A 24,963-nucleotide genomic window follows, 5' to 3' on the forward strand; every position below is an offset into this window, starting at 1 on the left:
CCCGCGTCTCCTGCATCGGCAGGCGGACTCTCAAGCACTGCGCCACCAGGGAAGCCCAGAACGTATCTTCTTAAGTATGTCCTATATGCAAAGCTCTTTACACTCATCTCATTTAATTCTAATAACAAACTATTTCTGTTACAGATAAGAAAGATGAAGCTCAGAAAGCTTAAGTTTTTTAGAGTTACACAATTCTAAGCCCAAGTCTGTCTGACACCAGACTATAATCTTTTCAAAACTCCAAAAGATCAACTGTGTGGCCTGTGAGTCTGTATAGAATACAGAGGAGAGAGAAGGCCCAGCAGGCCCAACCACAAAAGTGGTAACATTAGTTTTTCTTAGAAAGAAATAGCTGTTTTGGACATAACCCTTAATTCAAGGAAATGAGTGAAATCTATAACTGAGAGAAAATATTTCAATATTGCCATATCCAATATTGTGACATGTCAAGTCTTGAATATGCAAGAAAATTTACTGTTGCCAGAGGTTTTGGAAGTTAAATTAGAAATCAGGATGCAGGGCTTCCCTGGTGGCGCAGTGGTTAGGAACCCGCCTGCCAATGCAGGGGTGCCAATGCAGGGGACACGGGTTCGAACCCTGGTCCGGGAAGGTCCCACATGCCACGGAGCAGCTAAGCCCGTGCGCCACAACTAAGCCTGCACTCTAGAGCCCGTGAGCCACAACTACTGAAGCCTTAGTGCCACAACTTCTGAAGCCCACACGCCTAGAGCTCATGTTCTACAACAAGAGAAGCCACTGCAATGAGAAGCCCGCACACCGCAGCGAAGAGTAGCCCCCGCTCACCGCAACTAAAGAAAGCCCGCGTGCGTAGCAACGAAGACCCAACACAGCCAAAAATAAATAAACTATTTTTTCAAAAATCAGGATGCAGTAATAACCAAAATGGGAAAAGAATTTGAAAAAGAATAGATCCATGTCCATGTATAACTGAATCACTCTGCTGTACACCTGAAACTAACAACATTGTAAATCAACTATACTCCAATATAAAATAAAAATTTTTAAAAAAATCAGAGATATGGGGACATATGTATATGTATAACTGATTCACTTTGTTATAAAGCAGAAACTAACACACCATTGTAAGGAAATCATACTCCAATAAAGATGTTAAAAAAAAATTCAGGATGCATTTTCTACAAAATTAAGCTATTCCCATTTATGAAAAACTAATCATAAAATGTCTACAGCGTTTACATTTTAATTTGTATTACAAATAGCATTTTTAAAACAGAGCTAGTTTTCTGTCAAATAGTTATGGTTCAAATGATGAAATGTGCTAGCAGCTTAGACAAAGTCACCAGATTAAAAAAATGTTTCAAATATCAGCTTACCACTTGCATATTAACAACAATGAACATTTCAAATGATGAAATGTGCTAGCAGCTTAAACAAAGTCACCAGATAAAAAAAATGTTTCAAATATCAATTTATCACTTGCATATTAACAACGATGAACATAAGGATTTGCTGACAAAAGAGTTTTTAAAGTATTTGGATAGCTATCACTGAAATTTTCGTTTTGACATAAGAGGTAGCAGGATATGGAAGACACCAAAACAAAGCACAGAAAAGTTAAAATACTAAAAATTATTTTCTTTCTCACTTGGTTCATTACTAATCACATTTTTCTGTAATTAACTGCAGTAGCTTAAGAAGCTCCTGCATGAACAATTCAGGTATATGGTACAAATACTTGCATAAAATAAATTTTAAAGTAATGATACTTTAGATTTAAAAAAATTCAGTAGCAATCATTAAACAGGTCAATAGGTAGTTGTGCATCTAAATCTGATATAATATTAAAAAAAGAGAGAAATCTATCTGTATTTGTGTTTTGGGGAGCATGAAGAAGGCCTCCATTGTATAAATTCTCCCCATCTTACCCCTTGGCACAGACCCTGGGTTTTCCAGTGGTAAAGTCCTACATCCATCACAGGCTACCTGAAGACAGGCTACTAGCTCTTGTCCCCAGTAAGATGGCAAACAAAGTCTCTCTCTCTCTTTTTCTCTCTCTCATTCTGTCTTGCCACTCCTCCCACAACCCTTCTACAACTGCAGCTTAATCATTTAGTATTCTTTTTTTTTAATTTTTAAATTATTATTATAATTTTTTGGGGGGGCTGCCTTGGGTCTTCGTTGCGGTGCGTGGGCTTCTCATTGAGGTGGCTTCTCTTGTTGTGGAGCACGAGCTCTAGGTGCACGGGCTTCAGTAATTGCAGCACGCGGGCTCAGTAATTGTGGCTTGTGGGCTCTAGAGCGCAGACTCAGTAGTTGTGGCGCATGGGCTTAGTTGCCCTTCGGCATGTGGGATCTTCCTGGACCAGGGATCGAACCCGTGTCCCCTGCACTGGCAGGCAGATTCCTAACCACTGTACCACCAGGGAAGTCCCTAGTATTCTTTTTAAATATATTATTTTATATCCAAATTTATAAACCATGGTCCATCCTCCATCTCTACACATACTATGTTGAAGCATGTTGATACTGCCAAGTACTACGGTGTAACATTTATTAATACAAAATAAGGGCAAGTAGCCATAACTGAATGAATACAATCATCAAGTTATGCAAATGTCAACTTGAGTGAGATCACTGTTTTGAATTCCAAGATGTTCAGTGTAAACAGTTTTATAAAAATGAATTATGAAACACAAAGACAAAAGAAATATAAGTTATTTATTAATCAATCCACTTACAAAGCAGGTGGCTTAATGCAAGCTTATCGACATCTTCACATATGATCCATGGGAACATGTCTTCCACATACAGACAGTGATGTTACTGACTGATGCATTTGCAATCTGGGGCATGTTAAGCATATTTAGACAAATAAAATTAGGCTATCCTGTATATGAAAGTATCTTGATAATACACATCCTTAAGTGGATTAAAACTTTCTCCAAAGGAGAAATGTTAGTACATTAACTTAACTTTAATATTCTATATTATGCAGTAAATCTTAACTATAGAAATTAAAATTTTTAAATCAGTGATCGACTCTTGGTAATGTATGAAGTGGGAGTCTAAAACCAGAGCAACAGTAGGTTGACAGTATAATTTGTGCCTCACAGTATCTGCAGATTTACTGTTTTCAAGTTTAAAGAGAAATAAAACAAGAGACATGTAGATTCAGCTGACTTTATTTATCTTTAAACTAATAAAAATCCCTTTAAAAGTGATCCTGGGACCTTTAGAAGTTCTATGAATGCACAGATACCTGCCGATGACTGCAATACTAAATCCTGACTAAATGTGTTTACAAAAATCAATGTAAGCAGATATCTTTAATATACGTGCTTAGCAGAAGACTGAACAAAATTCTACATGTCTTCTCCAATTTCCCTAAAATTTTGTTAAATCTGCAAGTATGTACAATCCAGCTAATTGAAATTACTATTTAGTGTTCATCAGAGCTGTTTCACAGCAGCAAAAATTGAATCTGGGAAATAAAGTTCTAAACAATGTAGGAAAAAGATAAATACAATCAGAACAGCAGTCTAAATGTATGATATCAATATTCAACTCTATCTGCATTGTGCTGAAAGGAAAAGGATACACCAAGAAAATTTCTATTGATCACTCTGGTGATGTGAATACCACCTGCATCTGATTGAAAATGGTTTGTATTCTGTTCCCAGTATCAAGAATGGTATTTAATTCAGAACTCCATATTGTAAATATACAGCAGCCATTTTGTCCTAATTAAGGAATGTCTTAATACACAATATTATCATTTTCTAGAGGATCTTTATACATTAAACTAAAGTACATGATTGATTAAATTAAACGTTAGTAATGGATAAAAAAAATTCATAATTCTCAAGACCTGGTACTATGTAAAAAACAAAAAGACCACGAAATTCTACTTACTAAAGCAGCTAATCTTGCCTGCAAGTTTAGGGTCACAAGCCCATAATATGTGCAAAGAAATGCAATACAAGGAACCATGCAAAAATACAGTAAAATGATACAGGAAAAATGTCAAATCTAGAAAAAAAAAGCTTTTATAAATACATCAAAATCAACTGTATACATTAACTGTAGGTCTAGCATTAGTTGTACCATATAGCAGAGCCAGCACTCTAAGTTCACGGCTTCCAAATCTGCGCAGGTAAGTCATGCCATCTTTGGTAGACTGCAGTACCAGGAGGGTGGGAATGAGAGGGAGGGTAAGAGTTCTGAAACATGGTGTCAACTTTCACTTGGCAGCTGGGCCTCAATGTCCACTCTGCATATGGGGCACTTCTTATTGGTAATCAACCACTGGTCAACACACACTTGGTGGAAAAGGTGCATACAGGGAAGGCGTCTATTATAGGCAAAAGAAACAAAAAGCAAAAATTAATTTTATGACAAGTGTAGTGGCATTTATTTTTAAACAAATGATACATGTAATAATTCAGTAATGTTCTGAAGTTACTAAACATTTTTCTCTTCTGTTAAAAAAAAAAAAAAACACCCCTCCGTACTCAAGAGTTACACCTACATTAAGTTAATATTCTGGGCAATATAATGTATAAATGACCAAGATAATTAACTTTTACAGGTATGGAATCAAATTATGTAAAATCTCAAGAATTTTAACAACAACAATTACATTAGCAATTATTCCAGCTTTGCTTCTCTACATGAGCTGCCAATGCACTGGAGTTGGCAATATGTTTCCTGTAACATAATACTGTAAGTACATTTTTAAATATCAAATCATTGTATTTGTGGATCACTTTCAAAAAAAATCTCACTTAATTCTCTCTCAAAAACCTTAGAACTTATGTTGTAAATATAGAGCAGCCATATCATACTGATTAAGGAATGTCTTAATATGCAATGTTATTTTCTGTCTACAGGATCTTTACACATTAAATTTAAGTACCTGATTGATTAAAGGTTAATAATATTGTTTTCATGTTATATCCACTTAATTCTACGCTACTCGTTTAAAATTAGGTTAAAAAGAGACGTTTACTTTAGTACACTACACTACAAATTAGAAACTGAGAAATAAAGAAAGCTTCCATGCAATAACTGGGTAACGTTAAATCTAAGTGTAACAGTAGGATAAAAGTTACTGACTTAAGTGTCCATTTCAACTTCCACCCCCGTTAAGAGTTGTCATACATTTCAGACTTCCTAATATTTTGTAAAAATAGCTAAAAAGAGGTGTTCCAATTATTCCTTGCACAGTATTGTCAATACTGTAAAAATAATTATCATCCACATTTATAAATCTCCACTGGAAATACAGTGTTCCAATAACCTTATATGTGGTATAGCAGACAACTTTTTATAACATTTTTTCTCTCTCTTAGCCAACTGAAGAAATACGATAAAGTTTTCCTTATAAACTAGGGCAACAAAACTACTATACAGTTTTTATATATGTTATAGAACTTGTTTCATATGGGATTATGTTACATTAGAAAAAACCAGAATAGGAAGAAAACAATTAACTTAAGAGATTATAAAAAGAAGTCTAAAATTAATATTTGGTTAGCATAATAACATTTCCTAAATCACAAAGTTGCAAGAAGAAAACAGTCTACAAACTGAGAGGAAATTTTAGAACAAGATTACTTTATAAAAGATGCTGTAAAACAAACTGCATGGAGCTAATCTGGATCCCCCTCTTTAAGCTCTGGAGAATACATTAATATATCTGTCTTGGCCTCCAAAGCCTCTCACCTCTCAAATTCTCCTTCCTGCAAGATTTAAAGAAGACATTTTTGACCACAAAATTTCCCTGGCCACGTCTTGGTGTGGCCCCCAAACAGGTAGTATATTTCCCATCCACACCCCTTTGCTGTTAATACAGAGACTTTAATCTTTTTTATTTCACTCACTGTAAGGCGGCAATTCTACATGTCAGAGACTGGTAACAGGGTATGCCAGGAGTAATCTTTATTTGGGTTCTGGTCTACTTTCAAATAAAATCTTGTACAGTTTTGACAATGGATTTTAGATAATTAGTGTCTGGTTACCTCACATCTTCACCTTCCTCTAAAATAGACAAACAGATAGTACATTTTTCCTCTGTGTCTTCCTCAGTCCCTTCTTCCCCATCTTGTTTGCAGTGCAGTTTCCTCTGTGAGAACCAATCAGTTGTTACCTTATTAGTAGAGATGACATTATTGAACAACTGAGTAAAGTCTGTGTTTATTTGAAAAACAAAACAAAACAAAACCACACATTCACCCACAACTTATTTCCCAGGTAAAACTGTCATGAATTAAAGGATGAATTAAGTGTTCTTGTAAGACCCTTAAATAATCAGCATCAAAAGCAAAATTAAAAGTAACAGAAATTCATTCGTTTGAAATTTATCATTTTTAGTCCACAATTAGAATACTATATACTATTTTTGTCCTATCATGAGCACAGCCAAATAAACTTTATTTTACTAATGAATATTTCAAATAACATTCAAAAAATTAATGCTAATTATAGTATTTAGCTTAAACAGTTGAAAGGACTTTAATGGTAATACCTCATTAATACTCTTAGAAAAAGGATGAAAAATACAATGAACAGAAATTTCACACTTTTATTAGTCTCTATAGCATAGAACACTGTTGTCTGTTGAAAGAAATTTATTTAACATGCCTAGTCCATAACTTCTAGATGTAATACTACATAAGGAATATAAGGGTAGAATATAAGAAATGTGGGTCAATTAAATGTCCATCAAAGTAACTGACTAATCAAATTATGGTACTACTGTATGATGGAATTCTGTATAAGCGATTAAAAAGAATATGGATCATCTGTAGGTGCTGATATAGAATGAAAAGAAAATGTGCAAAAATGTGTGTATATTATCCCCTTTATTTTTAAAAGTGAAAGAAAAATATATACATATGCATATGATTAAAAATATGTGGAAGAATACCTAAGAAATCTTTAAGCATGATTTTTCTTCTGGGAAGGAAAACTAGGATCAGTAGGGTAACAGACTTCAGAGTATATATTTTTATACTTTCCATTTTTTTAACCACATGCATGTATTGTTTTAATAATAAAAAATGTAGGGCTTCCCTGGTGGCGCAGTGGTTGAGAGTCCACCTGCCAATGCAGGGGACATGGCTTCGTGCCCCAGTCCGGGAGGATCCCACATGCTGCGAAGCGGATGGGCCCGTGAGCCATGGCCGCTGAGCCTGTACGTCCGGAGCCTGTGCTCCGCAACAGAAGAGGCCACAACAGTGAGAGGCCCGCATACCGCAAAAAAAAAAAAAAAAAAAAAAAAAATGTAGTTGCTAGACTCCACAAACTCAAAGGAAGTCCATAATATTAAATGTTATGCATTTCAATAATAATGTAGATGTTTCATAAAATAAATTCTTACTTTTTTGTATTTATGTGGATATGTACACCTTTCAATTGTCCCCTGGGATGCTCCACGATTGACATTTCCTAGTCTTTCTTCCAAATGAATAAGTTCCTGAAGGTGAAGAATAACTAGTATTAAAAGTCAGGATGATTATTCCTTGAACAGCACTGTCAATACTGTAAAAGCAATAAAGTTCCATATTTATAAACCTGCAATGTAAATAGAGTATTCAAAAAGCCATATATACAGTAAGGCTGTTTATAATTCTTTTCTCAGCCAACTGAGTGGTATGGCAAAGTTATCCTTGCAGACTAGGGAAGCATATTACCGCATGGTACTATGTACATCAGTAAGCATGTGTGCATGCATGTAGAAGATGAAATCATTGTAGTAAAATAGGGAAACAGGTCAAAAAATAGTTCTAAGTCCCAGTGACTTCAACTTCCAAACTGACATGAAGAAACAAAACTTTACATCAGGGACTTCCCTGGTGGTGCAGTGGTTAAGAATCCGCCTGCCAATGCAGGGGACAGGGGTTCGAGCCCTGGTCTGGGAAGATCCCACATGCCGTGTGCCGCAACTACTGAAGCCTGTGTGCCCTAGAGCCCATGCTCCACAACGAAGAGTAGCCCCCACTCGCCGTTAGAGAAAGCCCGCGTGCCGCAACGAAGACCAAATGCAGCCAAAAATAAATAAATTTTTTAAAAAAACAAAAAACTTTACATCATATTCAAATGACTCGTTCTTCCTGAAAATTCAAGCAAGAAGATATTTGGAGAAAAACTGAATTACTTAGGTTTATTTTTCTACAGCAATGCTTCTCTAAAAATTAAGCTTAGTCAAAAAGCATTAGGCATCGATTGTAGTAGGAAAATATTAGAAAAACCTAAATGATTTTCCAGGAGAATGGTTAAATTATATTCATCCACACAGTAGAATATGAGAGCTATTGAAAACAATGAATTGGTCCAAAAAATGATAGTACTGATTTCCAAGATATATTGCAAAAGGTAGATTTATATAGAAAATGTTACTGCTCAATTCTAATGTATTACAAACATCACATGGGTTCAATGAAGCACGTAAGTCTACTGCATTTATTAAAAAAAAAAAGCATTAAGGTTCTTCTCCCACATTTAATAGTATGGTTCTTTATCTGATATTTATATTAATTCAATAAATTTCTACATTCTTCTGTATTAGATATTTTCATTTACTCTTCTTCAAATACTTGGGTAATTTCTGACACTAAAATTAATATCACTTATAAACTTTTCTATAATAATCCCGAGAAGCAATATCAGAAATTCAGGTATTTTACTGCTTTCTGATCCCCAGCCACTGCAGCAATCCTATACAGCTGTAAATATTAATATTACATATATTCTCTCTCTGCATTACGGACACTGTGGCAAATATCTTCATTAATTTTATTACATACCTCAAAATTGCCCCTGAAAGGACCTCTGAATGATGTTCCATCCAAGCCTGATGAAATGTAACGAATGTGAGGATAGCCTGCCATGTCAGGAACCTATTTTAGTAGAAGAGATAGGCTAAATTAATTAAGAATAGGCTCAAGTTTTGCTGCTACCATTGAATAATTCAGACACTCAATTCTCTCCATCCAGCTTCTCACAAAAATCAACTTCAATAAGTATATATAGCTCCAAAAAAGCATTCTGTTAACAGGTTCCTCTTCAAAAATGATCTCTTTTATAGTAACTCAAACCGTCATCAGAAGGAAAAAAAAAAAGGGAACAGCAGTTCCACGAGATAACAATTCTCTTCTACTTGATTTATTTTGCACAAAGAATCCTAAGTAGAAAATACTCAAACCTAAGAACGATGTTCTTAGTAGCCTAAACGTATAAAGGCTAAAATTTTATAAGATCTGATCAGTTTCAGAGAGCTTTATTGAACAGTATTAAGAAACAGAAATGCACAAAACTTAACTTCAACATAAAAGTTTTACTTCCCTTCCTCTAACTCCCAAATAGTCAAAGGTACCCTTGGCTCCCTTTTTGGTTTGGCTCTGTTAGTGAAAGTTTTAACAGTGTTTTCTAATTTTTTTGTTAGGCATAGTCAATCCTTATTATTCATGGATGTCTTTGTTGTGAACTCACCTACTTGAGTGAATTTATTTGAATTTATTTGTAACTCCAAAATCAATAGTCGTGCTCTCACAGTCATTCATGGACCTGCACAGAGCAGCACAAAATTTGACTTGCCCAATACGTGTTCCCAGCCTAGAGGAAGAAGACCCTGCCTAGTTGTTTCAGCTCTTACACTGTAAACAAGTATCTTTTTTGCAATCTACTTAGTGCAATGTTTTCCACATTTTTGTGCTATTTATAGATCATTTTATTGTTTAAAATGGCTCCCAAACAAAATGCTTAATTGCTGGCTAGTGTTCCTAAGTGCAAGAAGGTTGTGATGTGCTTTATACAGAAAATATGTGTAGATAAGCTTCATTCAGGCATAAGTTATGGTGTTGTTGGCCATGAGATCAATGTTAATGAATCAACAGTATATGTCAAATAAGGTGTCTCTAAACAGAAAAACACATTAAAACAACGTGATGCATTGACTGGTTGTTGTGTGACTAGAAGCCTGCAATAACCTAGGGCTGTATTTACCCTTAGGAATAATATTGGGTTGGCCAAAAAGTTCGTTTGGGTTTTTCCATACGATGTTACAGAAAACCCCGAACGAACTTTTTGGCCACCCCAATAGTTCAACATCTGCTTGGTCAGCGTTCACAGCAAATCTACACAACATAACTACCATGAATAACAAGAGCTGACCGCAGTGTTAGGAAAGGGAGATTCTGAGACAGAGCACCATTCTACCATTTTTATAAATAAATCTCCAAAATTATTTTTTAATCAGCTTCTGCTGAATCGTAACATACTTCTAGCAGGTTTTACAGCTTTAAAAGACAATTCACACATGGGAAAGAATTTAAAATAAGCAATAACTTTTACCCTTAAAATAGCCTAGTATTTAAATATCTGCAATTTTCCTCATAATCAAGATCAGTAGTATCCAGCTTTAAGCAGATAATCTAACTTCCTACACATCCCCAAGGAAAATGAAAAAAATCAGAAAGGAACTCCTGTCTTCCAAACTACTTAAAGCTGCACCTCTCCTGTAACCCTCCCTAGCCTCCTTTCTCTAGCTTTTAGGGGTAAGCTTCCTCTTTCTCCTACTCAAAGGTCAGCTCTATCACCTGCTCCCCTCTTCTATTCCCCCGACCCTGGGTCATCCTTAATTAGCTGCTACCCACCCCTTTTCCGCGACATCTTCAAACAAGCCCTCCCTAATGTTAATGTTGTTCTGTCCGAAACCTAAAATTACCTTCAAGTTTCTCCAAACCTAAATTACCTCTCTAATCCTGGAACAAATGCCAACCCTATTGCCCACTTTCCCTTCACAGCCAAGTTTATAAAGCAAGTAGTTTATATTCACAGTCTCCACATTTTTTAACCTTCCGTACTGTAATCTAAGAGGCACCCCATCTCCATCCCTCACCACTACTGAAATCACTCTGACAAAAGCCGCCAATAACCACTCCCATGCCAAATGCATTCAACATTTTTCAAACTTTACTTTTTTGGGATGAAACGCTACTGACCATATTATTTTGACATAATTCTAACTTTATTTATCCTCAACTTCTCTAGCCAATTCTTGGAATTATTTGTTTGAAGTACAGTATTATCATTTAAATATAGTATTATTATTCTCCAAGGTTTTTTTCAATCTCTTGTCAGTCTGACAGATTAGATTAGATTTTCCCGGAAATCTAATCCTCTTCCATGGATTCATGTAATATGACAGATATGTGACACATATATATTGTACATTGACAGATCACAACCCATCTTTAACTCAGTTTATTGTTTGGAGATCCAGACCATAAACCTAACTTCCTACTGGACATCCCACCTTGATACACAAATTATCTCAGATTCAATATGTCCAAAACCTAACTCACCTAATAACCCCTTCCCTAAACCCTCATCTAATATTCTCCAACTTAGTGAATGGCAACATCATATACCTAATAACCAAAGCTAGAAATCTGGGAGTCATCCTAAATATTACTCAAATATATCCCATCATTTTTATGTCAACTGCCACTGCCCTTGTTCAGGCATTCACCAACTTTTATCTCTTCTACTATAATGTCCTAACCAGTATCCTTCTCCTACCACGAAATCTATTTTACACACAACTAAAGAGGGGGTCTATTTAACTACAATCTGATCAAATCACTCTAACAACATAAATATGATCAAGACATTCCCCTTTCAATGGCTCCTGAGTCCTAGTTTCTTAGCAGGGCAGATATTTCATTGCTGAATGACCCTCACCCCTAAGATCTAGAAATACCAACTTACTTGGATTTCCTTGTGCTTATGCTATTTGAAAGCTCTTTACATGCTGTAGCCACTGTAAGAGTACCATTCCCAATTCTTCCAAAGCCTGCTTAGAAGTTGCATGTATAATAAAGTGTCTTGGCAACCTTCTCTGCAGTGCCTCTACCCCTACAAGACAAAACTACTCACTTCTCTGTACCACACAATATGTATTATGTGAAGAGCAAACTCAATTTTTGCAAAATTTGTTCTTTAGAACTCAAAATGGATCAACAAAATCTGAATCTGTTCAAATCAGATACAGAGAATTAATACAGTCCTGCTGATCAGAAAATAAAGTATGAATGCATTAGAACAGACCCATTACCACTTACAACAAAATAAAGTACATGTCCTAGGGAGAGTGGATCAATATTGTCATCTTCACATAAAAAGAAAAAAATTTGTCATTTTTTACATTAAGAAGAATATATTTTACAATGCAAATACAAACACATATTTTAATATATCTAATACCTTCTTATAGCACAGTTTCAATCTAATAATAATTCTCAACTTCTACTGAAACACCTATTAACAACTAATACATTAAAAATATTTCCAATAAAATATTTAATTTAGAAAAGGAAGAATAGTTTTTGAAGGCAACTATGGCAGAATTTTGAAATGTTCCTATTTTACCATTAAAGGAAGAGCTCCTAATTGCAAGTGATGAAGTCGAGGTGGTGCATGGTAATGGGCCAAGTGAGGATGCAATGCTCCAGGTGTATAAGTAGCTGCAGTCACTCCAGCTTCAATTCCCAGTTCCCTGACAAAAGAGAACAGTTTAAATTTTAGACATCCTTACAGTGTCTTTATTATTAACACAAATGGGGGATGATGTTTACATTTTTTAAAGTAATCTGAAGATTCTTATCTTACTTAGCTGAGAAAAAAAGATTCTTATCTTACTTAGCCCAAAGGATATAACTAATAATTTCAAATTCACTTTAGGAATTAACATTCAAAGATCCAATTTTGTGAGCGTGAGGAGCAAAGCACTTGCATTCAGCTTCACATTTCACAAAGGAAGGGAATACAATGAATGGCCCCTAAGGTTCCTTCCAATCTAAAAGTCTGATCCTTCTTGAGGAGCATATAGAATGAGTTTACTTTTTTGGTTTATATGAATGTGCTCCCAGGTCTTCCATTTGCTGGATAGTGCCTCTGGATTTTTGGCATCAAGGACAATTACCTTACAAAGCAAGGGTAAACAGAATTTTAGAAAGAGTAAAATTTGGTAAATGCCAAATCCTCATTTATTTATTCTCATCTTATGTTTTGTCTCAAAAGTCATTGTGGATCAAGATCTCAATGACTGCCTACAGACAACAGATCCAGAAAGAAAATTAATGCAAATCTGCTTCCATTTCTCTAGGAAAGAACACAAGCCTAGAGGATGCTGGCTGGATTTCCCCTGTCAACAGCAGGGGTTGAGGGTGGTACAGCAAATGTGAGTACAAAGGTGGGGGGCGGTGGATAAAGAAGTTATGAAAAGCTTAGGGAGTTAACTTTTGACGGTAGATCCCTGAAAAACAACAACAACAAAAAGCTCTACTCCTGTTTGACACGTTCCCTGCCCCAGAACTCAAGCTGCTACTCTTTCCTCTCCAGGTCTCTTAGGACTCACCCAGAGACAGTGCTTCACAGATAAGCTGGAATTCAGTTTCTCCACACTACCCTTCTCTAGGCATTCCACTACAAAATATCTCTTCCAGGTTTCCACCACAAGAAACTGAGCATAGCTTGAAATAAACAAGATACTGACCAGGCAGATCTCTCTGGAGCCTGTCGAGGATGTGAGGACATAGTCTGAGGCACATGAATATGATGCCCATGACCATAGTTTGGATGCATCCTATGTGGATGGGGTGGGGGGCGTTCATGTGCCCGCCTGGAAACACAGAACACAAAAAGACCACTGGAAATAATTGAATAATTGGTTATTTCTTAGTGTAGGAAAAATAATATAGTATTACTATTACAAACATCTACAGATTAGTCTTGAAATTAATTCTATAAATTATAAAAATGTAATATAAAATAATTTAATGATTAATAATAAATCAAGAAACCATAATCCCCCAAATTCTCACTGCTCATTTATTACAATGCCTCCAATCCAAATATCACCCAAGGAAAAAGGCAGTTTTAACATTATCTTGCATACCTGCTTTACAGCAAGTATTTTAAATAGAATAATAGGAACTAAATGAAAATAAAATTTTAAAAATTAATACTCCAGCATATGCTACAGGCACGAAGAAGTTATTTTATATAAACATATAAAGCAGAAAAATGGAAACTATTTTATTTTGCTTCACCTTTATACTGTAATAATATTCATCCATTTTAATGGATAAAACGTCTAAGAAAAAAATTTTAACCTTGTGCATTTTTTTCAAACACACATGTCAACCCATCCAGGGAACTGACATTACCTCCATTCACACTTTGTCATCCCAGCTAATTATATTTTCTCTTTCTAGTCTAAAGTCTGTCAAATTTACAAATGCAAATAGTCATAAAGTTCTAAACAAATGGCACTTAAGAAAAAACAGTTCCAGGGATTCATTTTTTACAGTCTAATTCTTACTATTAGTTTCAAACACATTTACAGATTTTGCATGTTTAATCTTAATTTTCTAGATACTGGAAGATATGAATATGAAATTGGCAACTTTCTATATAAAGGGTCACTATATTAGAATGGCAGAAACAGCCAGAGATTCTGAATATAACCTTAAGTTATATAACTAAAGAAAGAAGTTACACAAGTGCCAGATTATTGATTAGGTCAAGAGTTTTGCCAACATTCTGGAAGGGCCAAATAGTTAATATTTTTCGCTCTATAGGCCACATGGTCTCTGTTGCAACTATTCAATTTAGTTTCTGTAGTGTGAAAGAAGCTACAGACAATACACAGATGAACAAGTGTAGCTGTTTTCCTGCAAACCTTTATTTACCAAAACAGGCAGGCAGAATAAGACCAACAAAGTACGCTGCCCTAAATTAGAATATCAGATCCTGAATTTTCAAAAGAAAACAAAAAGTTCAATTATAGTCTTTTCATAATGTTTGGGGAATATCTTAATATTTAAATTTATAAATAAAGTAAGTTAATAAGACTAGTTTTTCAATGTCAGCTGTTGAAAACTTCTACTAACACCCTTCTTCCCTCTGGTTGGTCACATAAAATAAAGCAAATTCAATCTTTAATAACTTTACATCTTGTTACTCAGGATCAGCAATTTTAACATTAATCTTTAGTATGGACTACTGAAGAAACAAACAAGAGATTAATTTGCAAAAATAAATGACCTTGGGTTATATCCTGAAAGGGCTTTGATTTTATTAAATAACCTGATATAGATTTTTTTTGTCAGCACCTACAACTCAGGATGAGACGGAGGAACATTCTGGTTAGTAAAGAATTAATTTCCCAGTGAACTGAGGATTAAGTTACATCACTATTAATTGAGGATAGCAACATCACTTCTAAAGACTTTACAGGTTTAAAGACCAATGGAAACAGAAGGCGAAAGAATAAAGTGTGATTATTTTTTAAAAAACATAAAACATACGTTGGATGCTGCATCATTCTCCTTCTTTGAACTTCCATCCTCTGCATCACTTCATGAGGATGCAGTCTCTGTGCTGTAGGTGCTGTGGCTGGAATATGGTGTGAAATTGGCTGGTGTGTGGGAGGAAGATGCTGAGGGACTGGTGCAGCAGCACTGGCTAAATGCGTTGGAGGTGGAGGTGCCACGGGGTGAGATGTTGCATGAGAAGATATTTGAGAATGGAAAGCATGTACAGGATGAGGAATAACATAATCCACTTGAGGCGGAGGCTGAGTCTGAGGAGGAGGGTTTCCGTGAGAGTGGGGGCAGGCAGAGGTTTGATGATGAAGTGGTCTTGTCAAAGAAGCATCTGTAAGAAAAGCACAGGCACCATACAGTTGAGCATATATTGGCATAATACATTCCTATTATATTTTACAGACATATTAGCACATATTTAATTTTTATGAATACTTTATCAATGCTTGAGTCTGCTTAGTCCTGTTTGGCATCTTGCTTTCTTCTCTGAGTAATCATAGGTATCTTCTCATGTCAATATATATAGCTTTACTTCATTCACAGCTTCACAGCATTCCACTATACGAATGCACCAAAATTTATTGAAGAAATCGCCACTGATAAAAACTGGAAGTAATCCAAAGCTGCAATAAACATCTGTATGATTCCCCTTGTGCTCTTTCATACATGCATGTACACGTGTGTGTACATGCATGCATGTGCACGCGCACACACACACACACACACACACACACACACACACACTGCTCACAGAGAGTTTCTGTAGCATAAATTCCTATAAGCAGTTCTGAGTCTGAGAGAATAATTTAAATTCAGATACTGATTGACAAAACACCCTTCCCAAAGTTTACATAATTAATTACCATCAGCAGTACACGAGAGCTCCTGCCTAATTACACTATCACTAAATTTTTTAAATGCTAACCAGAAAAACATTATGTATTTATTTACCACTTACATTTCTTCCCAGAATTATCTATTCATATTCTTAGCCTATTATTCACCTTTTTCTTGTTGATTTATAAGTATTCCTTGTATACATGCAAGCTTTGTCATAAAAAGGTAGTATAAACATTTTTCCAAATTGTCTCCTGTCAATTCTACTCTGCCATACTCAAGTATGTTGCTTTTGTATAATCAAATGTATAAATTATATACTTATAAATACATAAATCTTGTTTTCCTTTGTCATTTACTGGTTATAGAGCACTAGAAAGAGGAAAGCAACTTGCGAGTCCTAGGCACAACTGCAAACACATACTTTCGTCAGTGCACTTCTCCTCCTGCCCCATGCCACTTTTCCGGTGCTACATTAAGAAGAAGGGGGTAAAAAAAAAAAAAGAAGAAGAAGAAGAAGAAGGGGGTATATTTGCCAGGAACTTGCCACGGAAATCAGCCTTTATAAAGATGGTTTCGCCCATTTCTTCATCCTGAATCTTTATGTTGCAAAGTGACTGTTGAATGGTCCGTCAGAGGAATACGTATCTCTCTTACTCTAAGGGATATGCATCTGTTTGAGGTCTAAAAATAAGTTTGTCTCCTCTTTGGATTTTAGCTCTAATTTCATTTTATTTGTAAGATTTTTCTTGGTAGCCTGGTATGGAGCTACAGCTATTCTCTAGTTTCATTACAGAAAGACTGCCTTCAATTTTTAACTGCTTTGATTCATGCATCAGTGGTGAAAGTTAGGTAACCATGGACTCATTCAGCCATACTTCAAAGGAAACCTTGCTAGTATGTATTGTTATTTAAAGGAAATAGTCACTAAATATTCACAATATTTAAAGGAAACTTTCACTAAGCTCAATGTAAGTTGTGACATATTTTTAAACTGATTTTCTAAAAGTTATATTTTCAAATCAATGCTTTACGCTAAGAAGTCACAAAGCTCAGTACTCCTTGGTCATCAAAAAGGAAGTCACTAAGTTTTATCATTGTTAACTATCCTTCCTCAAATTTAGAGCATTTTTCGCAGTTTCATGTCAAGGTTTTCTACTTCTATAATCATTATACAAGAAAGAATATTCACAAATATAACAAAATTTTAAAGTCTTGTTTTGGAATGAATCAGTTTATTTAACTCTTCATTAATCATTTTATTTTTTTCAACCTTACTGACGTATAATTAACAAATACAACAATATATTCAAAGTGTGTAATATGATAATTTGACACATGTATACCACATGAAATGATTACCACAATCAGTTTAATTAACATATCCATCACCTCACATAGTTGCCAGTTTTTGTGTGTGGTGAAAAATTCAGCCATCATTATAATACACTGTTTATGTATACAAAACTGTATAAAGGTGAAATATTCTGCCTTCCCACAGACCATTTCCCTTCTTCTCTATTTCATGTGTTCTTGCCAGTAAAAACAAACAAACAAAAAAAGTTCTTGATCTTGCTTCTTTAAAGTTCAGCATGTCACTTTAACCCAGCAATCTCACTCCCAGGAAGCTACCCTACAGATAGACTAAAAAACTAATTTAAATGCCCATCAACAGAGGACTAATTTAATATACAATGGAATATTATGAGGGTATTAAAAAAATGAGCTAGATTTTTATATTCTAATATGAAAAAAAATCTAAGATGTACTGTTGAATTAAAAAAAAAACAAAAATGAAAAAGCAAGAGGCAAATACTATGTTTGATATAATCCCATTTTTTTAAAAAAGGAGAGATATGTCATAATAACGTGTGGAGAAAGAAAATTTCCAAAAGGTTTTATAATAAACTATAAACAGTTGGTACCTCTGAGGTGTACTAGCATTACTGGGAAGAAAGGAGAAGGGCTTTTAACTTCTCATTTTATATCATTCTGCAGTTTGAATTTCTTAGGATGTACACCAGTTACTTTTATGATAAAGGTAAAACAAGTTTAAGTCTAAAACATTTTTTTATTAGGACATAAAAGATGAATGGATACACTTATAAATTGCTTCAGTATATTATTTTTAAAGGGGAGGGGGAGAAAACCACACATTTTGAGTTCTCAGTAAAAGATAATCAATTAAAGATGAATATCAACAAGTATTACAAAACAGCCTGTATATCATACCAGTGTTCACACACAGAATTTGCCCACTGGTCAATGCTTTGCAAAAACTAACTCGTTTCAAAACCTTTTTTCTACCTTATACTTTGAAGTTGCATTCTTGAAAAGTGATATATCACCAGATTTCATTGTACAAATTCTGGGTTGACTCCAGCTGTGCCTGCAGGACCCAGATTTTAAAAATTATAGGACTGGAAGAAGAGATCTAAGAAGATATATAACTGAAAATTATCCCTTGTATGTAATCAAAACAAAAGCAAATTTCCCTGCCAGCTTTCTGGTTTACCCCTGGCATGAATTTTCAGCGTTTCTTTTAAATCAAAGTACTTAATAAGCTTCCATCTGATTATTAACCTATGATTTAACAGAGCAATAAATATATGTTACACAGCCTAAGGGTATTTCTCATTTCTTATGGTATTTCATAGATTTCAATTTCTTTAGAAAAGCCATGTCTGATTCTATTTTAATTGCTTGCATCAAATGACTACAGAAACCTTTCTGCAATTGGCAAAGCTTTCTGTCAAGGAATTTTCTCTTGTGCCTCAGTTAAGCTTCAGAATTATTAATCAAAGTTTACTTTCCTATGTGTGGAAATGACTACTAAACTTTCAAATTTCCTTTTACTCCTAAAGGATAAATCTAATGCCTTAAAATTTCCTTTTACAGGAATCTAAGGTGCCATTCAATGTACGAGTTCATAGATATTAATTAAAATGTAAATGTTAGTATGTCAAATAGACAAAATGTACTTTTTATTATTTTCCCAGACCTTTTACAACAACATCTGCCCTTTTTGCCTTAGAAGACTGTTTTGGGTATGTGAGGTAAAGGGAGGATGAAATAGGAAAAATACACTCCACTCTTAGGCCAAGGAGGTACTAAAAATTTATAAACTAGTATTACTGAAAGGTTATTTCATGAGGAGAGGACGATGCTTCATCTATGTGCCTCTAAGCTCTTTGCCTGTTAAATTCATACTTACAAGGAGGCGGCATGTAATGTCGGCAAGACGACAGCGAGGCTTGTGGAGGGGGCTGGGGCTGGGGCTGTGCAACCACGCTGGATCCGTAACCATCTACTGATAATGGCTGGCTTGGGGCGGCAGCAGCAGCAGCCTGGTGGCCAAAGATTGCAGCTCGGGAAGAGGAAACAGGACAGCAGGGGTCAAAGGCAGATGCTCCATGAAAACCACCACTTCCATGACTTCTGATACCACTGCTGCTCAGGTCTACTGGCAATGCCTGCTGTATAAAGAGGAACTATGTTTTATCTTTCTAAAATTTGGTCAAAACATTGTTTCATGTTATATTATAAAAGTACTCCTAATGCAATCTAGGAAAATGAATCTATGAATTTAAAACTGGTAAAAATTTTGAGTGTGAAGACCTACTGAGCACCAAGAAGATACTGTGTGCATCTTGGACTGTAAAAATTGTAGTGCTTATACACTTAAAATCTACAATCAATTTTAAATAATCAAGCATGAGATCATGCTGTAAGATGAACAAAAGTTAATTAATATATTATTTTAAGATCTGTTTCTCTTCCATTATCTAGAGTTTAAGAGAGAAAGAAACTTTTAAATCATACTTCCATATCCTCCTTTACCCCAAAATTCTGACTGGTAATTTAGGACTCCTTTACAAAACATACAATCATACCACTGAAAACATTTAAGGCTCCAGGTAAAAATTTGTTCTGTTTTTAAACTGTACACAGCAAGCATTCAACTGAAACTCTAATAGTGCAAACATTATCCAAGATAACAAAGGGCCTAAGATTATTCAAGCTAAACCATTAGCTAGCTTTTCCTCATAACTTTTTTCACTTAAAAAAAAAAAAAGGTTAAACCACGATTACTTTTATTAGGAATATAATTTTAGGGAAGGCCCATTTACCAAGTTGGAAAATCAAAGAGTCTAGATTCCATCTCTACTCAAAAGTAATTAAGTTTTTTCCCCTGAGCACTTTGAAAAGTGCTTAGTAAAACACTTTACCCTTCTACTCTAGAGCAGATTACAGAAACAGAATTGCTTCTCTATATTCTTAAGTATTTTAAATACAGGTTTTTGCTTAGTGTTCAGTACAGCTGTAATTTTAAAACTGTGATTAAAGAAAATAAAGATGTTATATATGGAATCACATGCAGGAATTGTTCAATACTGAAAGCTGAGGGGCTAGAGGTGAGGAAAGCTAGGGTAATGCATTTATTAGAGGCCCAGGTCACCCAGTCCAGTGAGGTACCATAGTGGTCTTTGTACTTTTTTAAAATTTATTTTATTTTATTATTATTATTTGTTTAGAGGCAGAGTTGTCTTTGTACTTTCAATGGCCTCCCAGCTCAGAGGGTAACAGAAACATGAGAAACTCTGGATACTAAAAGGGAAGGAGGATGATGGTTCAGGAGAAGCTGTAGGAAGGTGAAAAGAAAGAGCTACTTTGCTCTTCTGTATTATGTGTCTACAATCAATTAAGTAAATGTCTAGGCTCTTTCTTTTAAGTTGGCAAATACAATATATGCTCCCAATGTGAATAAATAAAGTTTAAGAGTAATATTTTAAGACTGTGAATTATTACTTATGGTTCAAATCCTTTCTGTATTTTCCTATTTAGGCTAAAATTTGGCAAATGGACTGGAATATCAACATACTATGAAGGTGAGCAAATTTCCTATCTTCTTCTCCAGTCAATGATTAAGAACACTCCCAGAGAGTGAGTTAAGTAGGGTGAAGGTCCTCCTAGAAGGAACCGAGGGTAAAGTTAAAAGTAGAGAATAAAAAGAAAAGGGGAAAAATCAACACAGAGAACCCTCTTCCTCACAATTCCAACAGTTCATTCAATTATTATAGAAGGAAAAGGGAGGGTAAGCAAAATGGCACAGAAATGGCAAATATTACTTTACACAGCTCATAAGTAGTGCATAGCACTAATTAAACTATTCTCTCAAAAGAGAAAGCTACATCAAAAGGAGTAGTAGAGTACAGAGTCAAGTGATTACTGCAACTCCTCTCGACAGGCCTAATCCTCCCCAATCTTTCTCTGCCTATCTACAGTCTGACACTCAATCATAAGACATCCACACAATTATAAATCCTCAGATCAGTCTGCCTCTCCTCAACTTCCTGCTGTGTCCACACAGGTCTCAAACAGAGACTACACGAGGCTACCTCATGAGCATGTGGCTAATTTCAGAGTCCTAAAAATAGCTACATCAATCTCAAACCGTTCATATTTCCAAAAGCTCATTCTTTGTTTACCTTCATACCCATTATAACCACTGAATGCCTGATCCTGCTGATTCTTCTCAAGCTTTGTGTACAGTCCAAATACCTCTACTTAGATATAGGTGAGTAGGTTACATCTATATTTTACACAAAAGAGATTCTTTCTCTAATTAACTCACTCAGGTTGCTTCCTCATTCCCAAGAGGTAGAACAGGTCCAGACAATCCACAGATGTTAATACTTAGAACTGTTATCAGAACCAAAACATCACCTAAAATCTCTTTAATAATATTTCCTACTAAACCCTTTCAAATTTCCTTTTGGTATCAGCAGCTAGTTTTTTCTTCTTAAGGGAACACTCCACTTTCTTAATTACTTTTAATTTGTCAGAACCAGAAGAGATAACCAGCAAAAAATTAAAAGATGAAGCTAGTACTTTGGAAAGGTCAGAGGGTACAGTAAAGCAGCTGCTCTGAATTTCTTTTTGACTTTTTTCTAGCACATTTTTTAGCACGTGTCACTTACAGTTTTAAATTACATGTTTTGATTTTTAAAGTATGCACCACCAAGGTCTATGTCACGATTATACTGAGACAATGGAGCAAAAGTTAAAATAGCACATAACACCTCACTTTATTTACTCCATGTGGTCACCAATATTAATTTAATATTATTTGACATATCAGCACTCACTAATAACATCAACTAATTTACTTAATTAGCAAAAAATTTCTTATAATTTTTGCTGACATTTCAATTTCCCACAAACTAAAAACCTCATCTGCTCCTGAGAAACTATGTCACAGGTCTGCATCTGAGATGGCTGTTTATTTCTAGATGAGTGGAGATTATAGGGAAGCTCCAGAATAGGAGGTAGGGTAGAGAAGGAAAAAATTGGGAGAATTCCCGAATTTCTCATGAATTAGGTTGACACTGCAGTTTCAACACTTTGTTTGAAATAAAATCCCAAAGGTTTAGATCCACCTACATTTAACTAAAAACACCTAAAAACATTCCAGAATAAAAATTAGTATCACGTCCAATTTTCTACATCCCTGGCCCCCTCAATTAGTTGCAATAATTTACATGAGAAAATCTTAATTTTAAAAAATCACACATCATTAAATTAGGCCACTCTTGCAGGGGCAACAAGAATGACTTATTACCATATAAACTTTATCATTAGGGTTTTTTTTTTTCTCCTGAAGGAACCACAATTCTAAAAAATCAAGATGAATTCATCAAATTCCACATACCTGGTCATGGTAGCTGGTACCAGAACTACTATTTGCTCCACAAGGTGCCTGTACTTGTGGAGGTCTTTCCACAGGGCAAGTAGGATCACCAAAGGAGGGAGACACTGGGACAGCTGGGTGGGGAGTATGATGGTGGTGGTGATGATGCTGAAAATGGTGGCCATGCTGCTGAAAGCAACTTGCGTGTGGATGTCCTAACGCATGGTGACTCTGAGATGACCCTCCACATGGCGAGTGCTGGGGACAGCAGGACGGTAACCTTGGCATTGCAGGAGGGCCAGTTTCCGTTACAGCACTAGATGCAGTTCTCCTTGAGTCATCTTGAAACGAAAAAATGCATAGAACCAAATGATCAAATATCACTGTGTAAAAGAAAGTGTATACTTCATATATGTGTATAAATGTGTATAAATAAGTAAATAATTAAGAAGTGATTACTGAATTCAAATATCTGTAAATAATAATGTGATACAGTCACATTCTTAACACGCATATCCTGTAATTTCAGGCAGTGATCTTCACTGGGATTTTCAGGCAAGCTTTAGGAGGCTTATATTTACCATGATGTTTAAATATGGCAATAGATCACCTTTTCCTAGGTCATTATAAATTATTAGGTTTTTTGGGGGGGGGGGCGGGGTATGCGGGCCTCTCACTGTTGTGGCCTCTCCTGTCGCGGAGCACAGGCTCCGGACGCGCAGGCTCAGCGGCCATGGCTCACGGGCCCAGCTGCTCCGCGGCATGTGGGATCTTCCCGGACCAGGGCACGAACCCATGTCCCCTGCATCGGCAGGCGGACTCTCAACCACTGCGTCACCAGGGAAGCCCTAAATTGTATTTTAAAAACTCTAAAATAACATGGGAGTCTTTCCATTATATGCAACAAAGCTAAGGTTCTCCTGAGCTCCATGAGCATCCAACACTATAAATCATTCCTATATAATGAAGACTACTATGTACTTCTTAAAATCTTATCCTCTTAAGACATAACTACACGGGCTTCCCTGGTGGCACAGTGGTTGAGAATCTGACTGCCAATGCAGGGGACACGGGTTTGAGCCCTGGTCTGGGAAGATCCCACATGCTGCGGAGCAGCTAAGCCCATGAGCCACAACTACTGAGCCTGCGCTCTAGAGCCCACGAGCCACAACTACTGAGCCCACATGCCACAACTACTGAAGCCTGTGTGCCTAGAGCCCATGCTCCACAACAAGAGAAGCCACCGCACTGAGAAGCCCGCGCACCGCAACGAAGAGTAGCCCCCGCTCGCCGCAACTAGAGAAAGCCCACTCGCAGCAATGAAGATCCAATGCAGCCAAAAATAAATAAATAAATTTATTTTAAAAAAAAAAGACATAACCACCCAACTCAGAGCATATCTGGCTAAATCTCACTAACTTCCAATGTCTTTTCCCTTCCTCTGGTCTCTAAACTCAGACCCAATAGAACATAAGAAATAAGACTCTATTATGTCGAAAATTAAAGGTCTCTTATAATGATCTAGTGACTCAAGGTTGAACAGTGGGAAAAAACGTGGAGTCAGATGGGCCTGAGTTCTAATCCTGAGCCTGTCTAATCTGGTGCAATGTGACCTTAGGAAAGTTATTTAACCTCTTTCTCACCTATTAAATGTAGCAATAATTGCCTTGCATGGCTGTTGTCAGAAAAGATAATAATCTTCTAGGTATGAAATATCTGAGTCCTGATTATGCTCTGTCACATGTCCAGAGTTATTTTGAACGTATGTTCTTCCATGTCAAAAGAACAGCAGAAAGTGTCCCCAGAAGGTTTATCCTAGTGCTTCAAACTCCTCTAAAAAAAAAGCACCCTTTCCTCAAACTACATGTTATGTGGAAGTTAGATAAAACAGATAAAAATGGAGATAAATTTTTTTTACTTAAAAATAAAAATTAGAAGAGTGGAAAACGCAAATCCCTGTCCTTCCCTTTCCCCACCCCCACGTGACTCATGAGGCATCTCTTCAGAATCCTTAGGATTCTGGAGTACCACTGTTCTAGCCTTTTTTCTAGAGTAACCAAT

At 35.8% G+C, this 24,963-nt stretch overlaps 1 protein-coding gene across 5 annotated transcripts in view; it reads right to left on the reverse strand.

The window, feature by feature from the left end:
- Positions 1-2,679: 2,679 nt before the first annotated feature.
- RNF111 (ring finger protein 111) overlaps positions 2,680-24,963 on the reverse strand; it is an 81,373-nt gene continuing 59,089 nt past the window's right edge. Inside the window, exons 6-14 of one of the 5 annotated variants that reach the window (XM_007458895.1) lie at positions 22,924-23,243; positions 19,426-19,687; positions 15,357-15,705; positions 13,541-13,666; positions 12,415-12,541; positions 8,790-8,882; positions 7,364-7,459; positions 6,003-6,130; positions 2,680-4,333 (exon numbers count right to left, since the gene is read on the reverse strand). In XM_007458895.1, the coding sequence (XP_007458957.1) occupies positions 4,216-4,333; positions 6,003-6,130; positions 7,364-7,459; positions 8,790-8,882; positions 12,415-12,541; positions 13,541-13,666; positions 15,357-15,705; positions 19,426-19,687; positions 22,924-23,243 (1,619 nt within the window). In that variant the 3' untranslated portion in view covers positions 2,680-4,215. Of the gene's footprint in view, positions 4,334-6,002; positions 6,131-7,363; positions 7,460-8,789; positions 8,883-12,414; positions 12,542-13,540; positions 13,694-15,356; positions 15,706-19,425; positions 19,688-22,923; positions 23,244-24,963 lie in introns of all 5 variants that reach the window. The other 4 variants (XM_007458896.1, XM_007458897.1, XM_007458893.1 and 1 more) reach the window with 4 other exon arrangements.

This window comes from Lipotes vexillifer, unplaced genomic scaffold, assembly GCF_000442215.2.
Source record: "Lipotes vexillifer unplaced genomic scaffold, Lipotes_vexillifer_v1.1 scaffold102, whole genome shotgun sequence".
Classification (NCBI taxonomy): Eukaryota; Metazoa; Chordata; class Mammalia; order Artiodactyla; family Lipotidae; genus Lipotes; species Lipotes vexillifer.